We start from the raw sequence: 12,783 nt of genomic DNA on the forward strand, positions 1-12,783 counted from the left end.
TTAGCAGAGGACATCCTAATGTCAAAGTTTGTCTCTAGTTTGACATGATCAGCACTACATTCAGAAAATGGCAAACAATGTCAGACACTGGCTGGGTTATCCGTTTAAGTTATATATACAGAACTGATGGCTCTAGCAGCCTTGGTCAGTTTTTTGCGAGCCGTGATGAGCTGCATTTATTTGGAGAAGAACTTCCAGATCTCCCTCTCGGGGGCTCGGCGACGAGGTGCACACCGTAGGCGCCCTCCTCATCGATCAATGCTCTGAGCTACCGCGCCGAACTGCTGGAGCCAATGTAGCTCTTTTTCGCCGCGAGATACATCACTCCATATGGTGGCCGCAGGCACTGCACGGGCAGGAACAAACTGAAATGAAGCTCAAGGTTAAGCAGGTTCAGTTTCGATGTAGATGGCGAATCCGCATAATGCGCCCCAGGAAAGTACTCACTGCCTTTATTGGGCATCTCATGGCAAGAGAGAGTCTTCTCTGACAAAATGACACTGGAGAATAGCATTACAATTTTAGTAACTAACCTTTTTGATGAGCGAATGAAGGTTTTGAAGAGAGCTTGCAGAGTAAGGGATCTCATTCAATAACACTATGTCATATCCACCCTCATCTCCTGAATATGCCTCGTTTCCCCTCTCCCATGCACGGCTGCCAGTGCCTGATAGTTTTGTTGATCGTCTCGATTGGCAGATATTATTCCCATCCTGGCTGCTGTAACCATCCAAAAGATCGTCTTCACAGAACCCTAGTCCCACTCCCGAAAATGCGTCCACCTCATCCTCCAGTATCACCGACAGGACCGTGTGAAGCTCCTCCCAATCCCCAGCATAGAAATGAATGTCTTGAGGCAATTGTTGCCAGGATGGTGTAAGAGGGCTTCCCTGTTGATGACTCTGTTTGTCTCGAGCTTGCTCGAGATTTGCGAGCACATTGGGGTTTGTTCTTCACCTTATTATTTCAGCACTGGGATCCTGAAAATGCACTGTTGAAGCTCCCTAAAAATTGTTTGGAAGGAGGATATTAGAAACATAAACAGATTATTTTGTGTTCTTTTTTTCAGAAAGGAAAGGATGTTCATTGCAAGTGCATCAGCCAAACAGAGTACAGGTACTATAGTTTTTTGTACATGGACAGAACAATAATGAACAGTAATATACCAGATAGATATGTCACCATGGTAAATGACATGGGAGACTGAGGGTAAGCGAAATCTGAGGTTACTTTGTTGAAATAATAAATAAAGAGAAAACAAGGATCAGTACCTTCAGGCAAGAAAATATCCCAGGAAGCCCATATCCGCAGCCACGGAAGCAAACAAAATATCTGAATATGGTACAATTTATAGTGAATACTTTCCTGTGTTGTTTTCTGCTTTTTGAAGATCCCATGGATAAAGAATCATCTCCAATTTCTTGTTCATGTGCTTCAAGCTCCACACAAATTCTGAATAAAATCAGATCTCACACAACTGAGGGTCTCCACTACGCCGCAACGATGGATCCCGACCCGGCTGGATGCCAAAATATGTCAAAAAACTGTTTATTACAAGCCTCGAACAAATGATGGATCTCTATCATAATAACAAGCAAAGCGTAATGGTTAAATCATGGACTCGATACATGAATAAGATGTATGGATGTATCTCTCTGCTGTGTTTCACGTTCACCACGCTAGCGACAGCAGCAGCGCGGCCATGGCGGCGGTCTGCACGACGATCCCCCAGCGCCGTACTGCCGGCCGCTCCCGCTCTGCACCAAGAACAAATTCAGAAACGTTCAACTCTGATCACCATTAGTTGCTGCCGCTCTTCTCTAACAAAAAATAAGAGAGTGATGGATTACCAGATCGTTGGCGGATGGTGCGGGGCCGGAGACGTCCTCCACGGTGGTGGGCTCGGGCGCGATGGGGGCCGGTGGGCTGAGCGGCTCCGGCGCGGGGGCGGACGACTTCTTCTTGCCGCTCCTCTTTCTCTTGTGCTTGTTCTTGCTCTTGGACGGAGCCTTGGCCGGAGGCAGCACGGCGGGTGCCTCGGCCACCGGCGGGGCCGTCGCCATGGGAGGGAGCACCGCGGGCGCCTCGGCCGGTGCGGGCGCCTCGGCCGGTGCGGCCGCCGGCGGGGGAGTCGTCGCGGGCGGAGGCGCGGTGACCGGTGGTGGCGTCACGGGAGGAGGCGCCTTCACGGGCGGTGGTGACACGGGAGGAGGCGTCACGACGGGCGGCGGCGCGGACACGGGCGCGACAACCGGAGGCGGCTTGACCGGCGCGACTGCGGGTGGCGGCTTAGCGGGCGCGACGGGGGTGGCGGTGGGCGCGGGCATGGCCGGCTCGGGAGGTGACTGGGCGGGCGCCGTCGGCATTGCCACCGGCGTGGGCGTGGCCGGCGCCGCTGCGGCCGTCCCCCACCTCTCGGATCCCTTCTGCCATCATCCTGCATCATGCCCTGATCGGATCGGCGCCACCGCCGTCAGTCGGTCGGTCAGCATGGCCGGCGGCTAGGGTTCCCGTCGGGAGGAGAGATGGAGGATCTAACCATGGGCTTCGCTGCTTGAGAGGATCTACGAGCAGGGAAAGGAGGGGAGGCGGCGCCGGCGGTGGAGTGGAGGCCGGGGTTGGGGGAGACCACGGAGGCCAAGAGGAGGGGATCGTGAGAGCGTGGGGGGAGGCAGGTGCGTTCGTGGGTCGCGTCTTTTTTTTGCCTTTTGACGGTTTGGGTGGACATGGGTGGACTTCTCTTCTCTCTAACGATAGAAGGGGGATCGAGCCTGGTCGAACCATCACGACGACGGCAGATCCCCTTTAATAGTAGAGATATGGATCTGTTTTCTATGAGGAGATGAAGAGAGACATTAGAGTTGGAGAGAGAGACGTGAGAGATTGAGAATACGGTTAAGGTCATTGTTTTTTCTGGTAAAGGAAGAGACGGTTGAGAGGATTAGATATTTTACGGTTGTGCCTTTTAGCTTTCCTTAACCATGATTTTTTAATAGAGAGATGTATGGGCCTTTTCTCTTGGCTTAGCGGTGAATGGATGGTGGGCTTTGTAAATCAATCTGTTTAATGACTGGACTTAAAATTTCAGCTCTAAATTGTATGGGTTAATCCTAGAAAGCACTTTGAATTGGCAAACCTTGCCGATAGGTTTACAAATCTGGAGCCCTTCAAGTTGCTGGACATCACTAGATTTAGTAGTTTCTATGGGATCTAGATAGAATAGTACCTGGAATTGGCATTGGGGTTTGTCCATCCGTGGTCAAAGCGATGTGTCGTCTGAGTCTCTCGCTGATGCCACAACCGCTGCTAATCAGCTGTTCCCGGCGGCCACTGCATGCAAATAGGTCAGCTGTTCCCGGCGGCCACTGCATGCAAATAGGTGAAACGACACTCGACTATTCTCGGCCTCTTACATCGTTGTCGCTTGATGGAAACGAGGCGTCGACTTCTCGCACAGCTGCACGGACCGCACAGAATGGAGGAAACGTAACTTGCGTGTGCATTACTTGGGCCAGGAGGGGCCCTCCGTTTCTTGGGGGGCCGGGGCGACTGCCCCTCCTGCCCCTCCCGCAAGATTAATTGGAAGATCCTATGTCGATCGAAGAAAACTTCGCGGCTTGGGATTCATGATATTGAAAATTTTGTGATAACATTCCAATGTAGGTGGTTAGTGCACGAGTGGGAAGACCCGACAAGATCATGTGTGAGACAAGTCAATCCGATGCTAACATAGATCTTTTCTATGATATGACGATGGTTGATGTTGGGACGGTCAAATGAAATATAATAGGAGCTTTGTGGCTCCAAGGGCGCTTGACAAAGGACATTGCCCGGAATATTTTGGCAATCGCCAAGGACATCCATGATAATGTCAATAAAGCGGGTTATGCATGATGCATGCATTATTAACATGAGCACTACCACTAGTATCAATGTGTCCAAGTTGCAACAACTTCACTTTCTTTGAACAATACCCCAGTTGGTGAATCTCAATGATTATTGGGTCGAAACCATATCTTGGAAGGTCTCTTATAATGGTAACTACTCCACCTCGTTGGCCTACTATGTGCAGTATAGGCGCATCACTTCATGTGTGTTAAAACCGGTGATTTAGAGCAACTGGGAACAACCAAAGTGGAAAATCTTTGTTTGGCTCATCTTTCAGGATGAGTGTGGACTACTGACCGATTTCCAACGTACGGGTGGCCAAATAGTGACAGTTTCTAAACTTTGTTATCGGGAGTCAGTGATTGCCGCTCAGACCTCATTCAATTGTCGCCTCTTAATCTACATTTGGACCACCCATTAGGCCTAATTAACATGCACACCAATAATTAGGAAATTTTCAACACCATTTCCGAATGGTGACTTGAAGTGAATCACCACATAGGTGGCCCGAGTAAAGCTATGGTATCTTTGCTCGTGCTCTTGTATGGAGGGATACATAAAAAGAGACAAACGGAGTGTTCCGCCACCATTCCTCCATGCCCCTTGTCATTTTTTTGGAAAAGAGGCATCGCCCCGGCCTCTGCATCGAAAGATGCATACAACCCTTTATTAAATAAAAATAAACCAAATCCGAAACAAGTACATCAGAGTTTTAATGAAATGAAAAAGAAAGAGCCGATACAAAGCGCCCAAAGCGCCCAAGCAGCAAGAACATAATAAGTAGATGTCTGTCCATCTATCCTATTAGATTGCCCCTTGTCATATTTGCTAATTAGATCAAAACTGAGGCCAGTAAATGGCTTATCACTGGTGCGGAACACATGGATCATGTAACGTTTGCAAGAGTACACCGTTTTTTGTTGTTTCTTGTGCCTCTCGGATGCTTTTATATTATTTTTTTAATAAATGAAAAGTGGGAACGCTTGAGCCCTTGTTTCAAGAGAAGAAGAAGAAACGAACATCTATATCCAGTGTCCGGTGCCTTTTCAAGAGGATGCACCATTGCAAAATTCATGTACAACCTAGTAGTCAGTAGTGGTGGACAGGAAGAAGAGTGCTGAGTCGGGACTAAACATGGTGGTTCTGGCTGCTAAACTTGGGAACGGCATGACATGAGGGTGCAATGCTTACTCCCGACTTAGTAAACATTGCAGTGTTTTCCTGTCCTAGGCCGAGACCGGGAGTAGCTTTTATTGATGAAGCGAAATACGGGTGGTCCTAGAGCTTACAAAGGTAATGGATGAAGCAACAGTCAACAATGAAGAGGTAGCATGACACGTATGTTGTGGCCGCGCATACCCCTTCAGTTGGGAATTGCACGTAGGGTAAGATTTCTGCCAAGTGTTTATCGGAAAAGGAGTTTGTCAAGGGTCGCTGGCAATCCATTTTCTAGAAGGTATTTCACGATGAACAACCTGGGTCTGGCTATGCTGCATCCCGTCAGAGGAGGATGAGACACCATAGATGGGCACTCTTCCGGTCCTAGAATTTGTAAAAGGGTTTGGGGGAACGAGGGGCAGTTGTGTATTTCTTTATATTAACGCGGTGTTTTGCAAATAATCCAATTGCCGCTCAACACAAATTTTAGTTCCAAAATGGGATTATGCCCCACTGGTTAAGGGAATATGTAAATATCGTGAGAGATAAAATTGGATCTTCCCAACCTTCTAGATCACCACCTATGGAAATGACACCAGCTCACACCTTGTGCAAAAAGGTATTAGTAGCTACATATATCATTCGGAAAAAAAACTGTAGTTAGAAGACACTCCTTGCAGGATTTCTCTGACTGTGAAGTGTGAACCACTAAATGTAGGAAAGGATGATGATGAGGTAGATGATAGCAGTCTGTGCTTGTCCATTGAGCCAATGAGTATAGTGAGACCTTCTCGGGCTGGCCCTAATTGTAAACATTGTCATCCTGCGGTCTCCCGTTCTCACACTCGAACGAAGAAGATACAAAAGAACTCCAAATCTTGCATTCCACGTTGTTTTACATGTTCATTAACCCAACGATAACTTGAAGGGTTTGCGTTCCAACCAACCTCCTCTCTCTTGTCAATTTCCCTCGCTCTGTTGTTAGTACGGGACTAGAGGCATTTAAGTTGCTAGATAAAGTTACTTCGCTTTTAGATGAAGAGACAGTGATCCTCATTTTAAAGTTGTAGATGCACCCTCACTTTGCCAAATACATGGTGGATGCAATGCCACTAAAAAGTACTCCCTCTGATCCATAATAAGTACACACACTCTTTTTTTACGGAGGGAGTATCATGCTTTTAGTTTACGTAGTAAAGGATTCTCAACCAACACGCAGTTTATGTTGGCATTGTGGTGGGTTATGATAATCCTGTTAATTGAGCATGTTTTTGCTTATTTTAGTTTTTTTATCAACTTATCTTTAGTTTTGGTTATTATTCCATGACAGGTTAAAAAACGAGCAAGATGCACACGTCTTTTTTTAACACAGTACAATAATAGATATTTATATACACATACATACAGTTAGCTCTATGAATGCACGCACACACATACACCCGCATACACACACGAATACAATAGAAGCGCTTTCATCACACACTTCAATAACTAATAACTGAGCCTCAGTCCTACACTCCCTTTCATTAGCCAATTAATTCATGTTTATATATCCTTTGACCAACTAAAGATGTTTTCTTATTCTGGTAATTCTATTGAAAGCAAGACAACAACTTCTTCAGATTCCCCACAAAAGAGAACAACTTCTTCAAATTAAGAATTTTCATGCTGATTTGCTTTGCCTTACATACACATGATTTCCTTTATATAGTGGACTGGCTGCTATATATTTCACTCCAGAATTGAGTGAGAAGGGGTAAGGTTTTTTTTTCTACAGTGATCAACATGTCTCGTCTTCCTACAAATAGTGTGTTTAGCTGGCAGAAATCCAATTCGGCTTTGGCGAGCATATGCTGCTTCGAGGAAAAAATGGTATACACAAACGTTAAAACATTTGAGATGCCACTCCCACTTAGCTCCCATTTAGTTAAATGTGGTATTTCTTTATTTTTCTTTTATTGCATTAACAACCAAATTCGTTCATCCTTGCATATATTTCCAACTAGGTTGAAGGCAAGAAGATGTGAGTCTAAGGCATATAAATAAAGTAAGCTTATGTACTCAGTTATTTGTGGGGCAATAGTGTACATAGAGTTTTCAAGTATATTCGTTTGACAATCTATCGACAAATTAGCTCATCAGTTAATAACCTTCTATATACCTTTAGCTTCTCTTTCAATTCTACATATTCATAGGTACCTTCAGTGATTTGCCTATATACATATACCATATTTAGTATCATCCAAGAAATCTCCCAAAATTCATAATGCAAAGCATGAACAAGAATTTTTTAAACCACCCCTCTGCTATAAGCACTAAGATAATAACAATACCAAAATAGCTTTAAGCACATGCATTCTTTTTGTAATAATGGAAGAAACCAGTATATATGTTCAGTTGAATTAATTCATGGTTGCCTAATGTTAAGTACTTCACCTTAATATTTGTACGGTTTCATTGCTAGAAGATTAGTACCAAAAAAGCCCATCTACTCATCAAATATGTCCAGTAACTTGTATAAATTTACTACAACAATTGGACCTGATCTGTATACACGTAGTTCTTAATCTCCATAGACCATCGTAAATGTGATGTACATTGCTGTCATTGATCGATGTCGTAAATGTGATGCGGATATCCATACGACAGTTACAAACATAGACACCACATGCACAGCCGCTCAAGTACAAGAAAGAAAATAGCTGTCAATCACCAGAGGCTGCACTCGTCATCTTAAATCTCAAGACTTTTTATCGGATATGTCAATACATTGCATCCGGACAGACTATAATCCTTCACATATTCCCTTGCCCCCTTCTATCTGTAGCATTGAGAGTGGCTGCGAATAAGCACTAACAATGAGCAAGGACCATATGAATACCTGACAACCTCCATTCTGACTCAAGAACAATCTCTATGAATTGTTGATCAAGGTAACTTGATATGTCAACTCTAACTACGAATCTTACATTTTCAGCTGGAATTTTCAGCATATGAAGCTCCTCTATTTATTTTTGTTACGATTGATCGAATATGCAAAGCTAGGGGCTCACGCAGCCCGTGTTAATCAAGGGAATATGCAAGCCATTAATAGAGGCTCATGCAACCAATGTAAATAGATATGATCAAGGTGCTCGTTTATAAAAGGTAAAGTTGAAATCTACTCAATACAAGATTAGTCCATTTATCCATCTACTCAAAAAATTTGAATTGTTGGTATATATTGTGATGAGAGATGAATTATATTTACCAGGGGAGGATCAGGCACCCCCTCCAAAAGTATAAATTTATTTTACAGCCTTGCGTCTATTGCAAATGACAATATGTGTAATTATTAATTGTTTATGTCCCAAACTCTAAAATCAGTGAATTATAGTGTGCTCAACTATCTCTAATACTACCACTAGACCAAAATATATTTTAATAGGCTAAAATAGCCGACAGAAACGACTGATATCTAGATACGGAAGGAGCAAGTCGTAACAAAATAATAATAAGTCACAACTGGTATTCAGATGAACTTTAAATATGAACAGCAATCAAGCAAACGTTGTGTTCTTCCAATTTTATTTTACAAGGCCAAAGCAATTCCCTTCTTTTTTGAACATAACAATTCCCTTCATGGTAAGAACAGTCTAAGCTGAAACTGTTGCAATCTTAACTTTGGCCTGATCAATGTTGCAGGGCTACATGTTCCAGCAACCCATGGTCGGCCACCAAATGGGGTCGTAATGCGACGACCCCCAAAGTCGCCCAATGTGATAGTAGCCAATACAAATTAAACAAATCCAACTACAACGCAGTTGAACTATTTTTTCTAATCCTCACGGCACCACGGCAACATCCAACCAAGCCAAGAGAATCACAGATCGCAAATCATGGTATTGGAAATGGCAAGAGGATCAAAGAGCAGAGGGCAACGGTTTCACAATTACTATGAATTCATATCGATAATTTCCAATACAGCATTCGTTTCACATTTATTAGGGCAAACCAAAATAATAAGCAGCAGATACGTCTTTGTTGCAACTAGTATATATATATATATTGTATGATAACCGGAGAGATATTGAGGACGAGATAAAAGTTACCTATCACGAGCGAGTAACATGGCTGAAAATCAGAAGCAAATCAACTAATAACTAGCTTACGAGGACGGCACGATGATCGGCCATCTAGGGTTTTATGCGCGTTCGCCACGGATGCGGCGGGCGAGCTGGATGTCCTTGGGCATGATGGTGACGCGCTTGGCGTGGATGGCGCAGAGGTTGGTGTCCTCGAAGAGCCCGACGAGGTACGCCTCGGCGGCCTCCTGGAGGGCCAGCACGGCGTGGCTCTGGAACCGCAGGTCCGTCTTGAAGTCCTGCGCGATCTCCCTCACGAGGCGCTGGAACGGGAGCTTGCGGATGAGCAGATCCGTGCTCTTCTGGTACTTGCGGATCTCCCTCAGGGCCACCGTTCCCGGCCTGTACCGGTGCGGCTTCTTCACGCCGCCGGTGGTGGGTGCCGACTTCCTCGCCGCCTGAGAAGGAAACGATCGATCGTCAATCGGAACCGCCGATCATCAGCGAAGCAGGAACAGATCGGAATTACGGGGGAGGAAGGAGGGAAGGGGGGCGGCGCGCGAGACGCACGATGGTGGTGGCGAGCTGCTTGCGGGGCGCCTTGCCGCCGGTGGACTTGCGGGCGGTCTGCTTCGTGCGCGCCATCTCGCCTTCCTCGGTCGGTTCCTCGACTTGCGCTGCGGGATTTGGGTGGTTGAACTCGAACGGCTGGGGACGACGTACGGGTGCGGAGGGTGTGGGGCGGCAATTTATATACGGGCGCGGGCGCTGGGGAAACGTGGACCGAGGCGGTTTCATTCGTGTGGCAAAAATGTCTTTCGGGATGGTTTCGGTGATCCGCGTGCTCGGCGATGTTTGGTCAGGGAGCGACAATGTTCGGATTAGTGACCTGGCGGTGTGGCCGGGCTCTTGTCATTTTGAACACACCATGTCGTTTGGCCTTTTATTTTTGTATGTGGTATAAAAATGAGCGGCCCGGTCACGAGCCGTTCGATTGGCGTGATGACGCGGTTGTGGTCCGGACGCAACTTTGATCGTGTTACAATTGAGCTGCCATTACATCGATGATGGTTCTGATCGATGCCGTTTGCCGGTGTGGTTTGCAAAATCGACGACATTGCAATTTCGGCCGCCGCAACAATCGTGTTGCAATCATGTTGGTACACATGACAACAAACGACATTGCAATCACTCATTATAACACATGGTTGTTGTTGTCACGCTGTGCATCTTGCTGGTTCTGCAAGGATGGCGATGTAAATCTTGCAATGAATTGGTTGTTGCGAAGGCAATACAAACATGGTGGCTAGCTATGGTTGCACCAATCAGCAGCACCTACGCATTTGGGTAGCATCATCCCCTCCCACTGAAGCGCTTGATATGGTAGCATACAGTGAGCATCGGTGTGTTGCACCCAAGATGCAATGTCCCTTTGAAGCACATACTGTCTCGCATGTAGAATTGTTGAGTGGTGGTGTGTGCTATCAGATTTGAAGGAGAACCACCGCAAGGCAAGGTCTAGGAGATCGAATATGGAACATGGGTCAACCCATAGGGTGAGGAGCAAAAAAAATGTCGTTGATCACTTCTCGGTGGGCAATATGGAGCACATGTTGTAATACGTCAGTTGTGGGCCTTTTTCTTTTATTTTAGGTCAATGTATCATTGCTCTCATAGCTAGAGGTTGAAAGTCTCTTCGATGTTGAGTGCCAATATTTTTCACTCAACGAAGCTCTTTGCCAAGTGGCCAAAAAACCATAGTCGGCAAGCCCCTACTCTCGGCTTACCAAATTTTGTCAGCCCATTTCACACTTTCCTAAATCAATGTCATCACAATTGTTATCACCACCTTCTAGTTGTCTCTCCCTCCTTTGCCTCCAACTCCATCACAACCCCTCCCTGGAGCTCTATCCTCCCTCCGTACCTCCATCTCAACCCCTCCACTGAAATCTACCTTCATCCCGATGCAGCCACCTTTGTCCTGGCACTGATCTCGACCCTGACACTGGTGCCACTTTCTCTGTGGCACCTCCTCCAGAGCTTGTGCCCAGCGAATCCCTCTTCCCGACCTCGTCCCCGAGCACGCCATTTGATGTCATCGAAGCGCGATGATCTTCTTCTGTAAAGGAGCCATCTTTTGCAAAGAATGATCCCATGGAGAATTATCAATAGTCCCCTTCTAAGCCCCAAGATGACATGTTATGAAAACTCATAATCATACTTTATAGTTATTGGATAATATAGATACATAGTGTTGATGTCTTCTCATGTCGCACAGTAAAAAAAATTGATATAATGAAATTTGCGGGAATTCTAACCTTTGAATGTTGCAAAAGTTGTTCCTCGATGTCAATAAGGTTGAAAAGGTATATTGTTTTCTTAAGTTGTTCATGGAGGAATTAATGTATTTGCACTGTTGATCTGCCATTCATACGCTTCTATATATATATATATATATACATATATATATATATACACACACACACACACGGAGTCATTTTATCTATGAAACTTACGCTTGCCTAGTATATGATATGGAAATATATGTATACATGTGTATGTATAGTGCATTAGGGTGGTTCATGGGGTTATAGTCCTAGGATAGGGTCATAGGCCTGCCCTATGGGTCCTATCCAAGAACTACCCTTCATAAAGGATAAGGCCCTTAGTCAGTTCCGACTGAATTAAGGACTTCCCATCATCCAGTCGGTGACGATTCCTCCATCATCCGGTCGGAGATGAGCATTCGGAGCGTATCAAACTTACCGACTGGATTTCACTCTGTACATCGTAACCCCCTTGGAGGGCAACGGTCATACGTTTCCATGTACCTTTATTAGCATTTAAGACATACGTTACCTATAACGTAGGCATTTATTCGCCACTACTCCACCCCTGTGCACCGAACCGTTGTGAAGGGCAGCACACTCTATATAAGCCGCCCTTCCCCACTGGTGCAGGGGTTAGCAATTCATTGTAATCCATATTACACTCGACATCAAGCTCCAAGAGCACTGAGACGTAGGGCTTTTCCCTCCACCGTAGAGGGGCCTGAACTCATACAACCTCGCCGTAGCTAAGGCTCTGCCCATCCTTTCGTACCCTACACATCTACTCTCAGACTTATACCCAGGACAGTTGGCGCCCACCGTGGGGCAGGCGTCTAAGCGACTTTTCGGCGAGTTTTGCGACTACATCTTTTCGTCATGTCGTCCGGTGGAGATTTGAGCATGGCTCGCGAGATCCTCTTCGGCGCTCTCTCCTTCATCGTCGACGATTCGGCATGGCTTCGGGATGCTCCTCTCGACGTCGAGGCGCTCCCCAGTCGCGGGGCTACACACTTCCGTGCCGGTGCCCGCGGCGTCCTTCTTCTCTAGCAGTCGGCCCCGGTGTCGACCTTCGCCCCTTTCGCGTGCCGCAACAAGCGGTCTCGCCGTCCGTGGCTCCAGCGTTGGGTGCAACACGCCCAGGCGCGCCAGAGCGCGTCTTCACAAGTGGCGGTCCTCGAGTCGGTTGTAGTAGCGCCGCCGTCCCAGCGTTCGGACTCAGTTCCGACTGAGTTTCCTTCCGAGTACGTGGGTCGCGGGCTTGCAGCCGAAGTGCACATGGCCAGCTCCCATGAAAGTCTCCGCCAAACCGGCCGGAACGAGCACGAGGTCGGGGAAACCTCCGG

The 12,783-nt window shown here is 46.4% G+C and overlaps 1 protein-coding gene and 2 pseudogenes across 2 annotated transcripts; all 3 read right to left on the minus strand.

The window, feature by feature from the left end:
- Nucleotides 1–1,472, minus strand: LOC123406229 (annotated as a pseudogene).
- A 207-nt stretch (nucleotides 1,473–1,679) lies between these two features.
- On the minus strand, nucleotides 1,680–2,366 carry LOC123402205 (lysine-rich arabinogalactan protein 19-like). Its single transcript, XM_045096095.1, has 2 exons — nucleotides 1,851–2,366; nucleotides 1,680–1,757 (listed from the first exon to the last, which is right to left on the minus strand). Exons 1-2 carry the CDS (start codon nucleotides 2,364–2,366, stop codon nucleotides 1,680–1,682), a joined length of 594 nt encoding a protein of 197 aa, XP_044952030.1.
- A 6,603-nt stretch (nucleotides 2,367–8,969) lies between these two features.
- Nucleotides 8,970–11,199, minus strand: LOC123404905 (annotated as a pseudogene). The gene is made up of 3 exons (XR_006611936.1): nucleotides 11,035–11,199; nucleotides 9,681–9,954; nucleotides 8,970–9,568 (listed from the first exon to the last, which is right to left on the minus strand). The product of XR_006611936.1 is annotated as a histone H3.3-like (transcript).
- Between the last annotated feature and the right edge of the window lie 1,584 nt (nucleotides 11,200–12,783).

The sequence above is a fragment of the Hordeum vulgare genome, chromosome 6H (assembly GCF_904849725.1).
Source record: "Hordeum vulgare subsp. vulgare chromosome 6H, MorexV3_pseudomolecules_assembly, whole genome shotgun sequence".
In the NCBI taxonomy this organism is placed as follows: Eukaryota; Viridiplantae; Streptophyta; class Magnoliopsida; order Poales; family Poaceae; genus Hordeum; species Hordeum vulgare.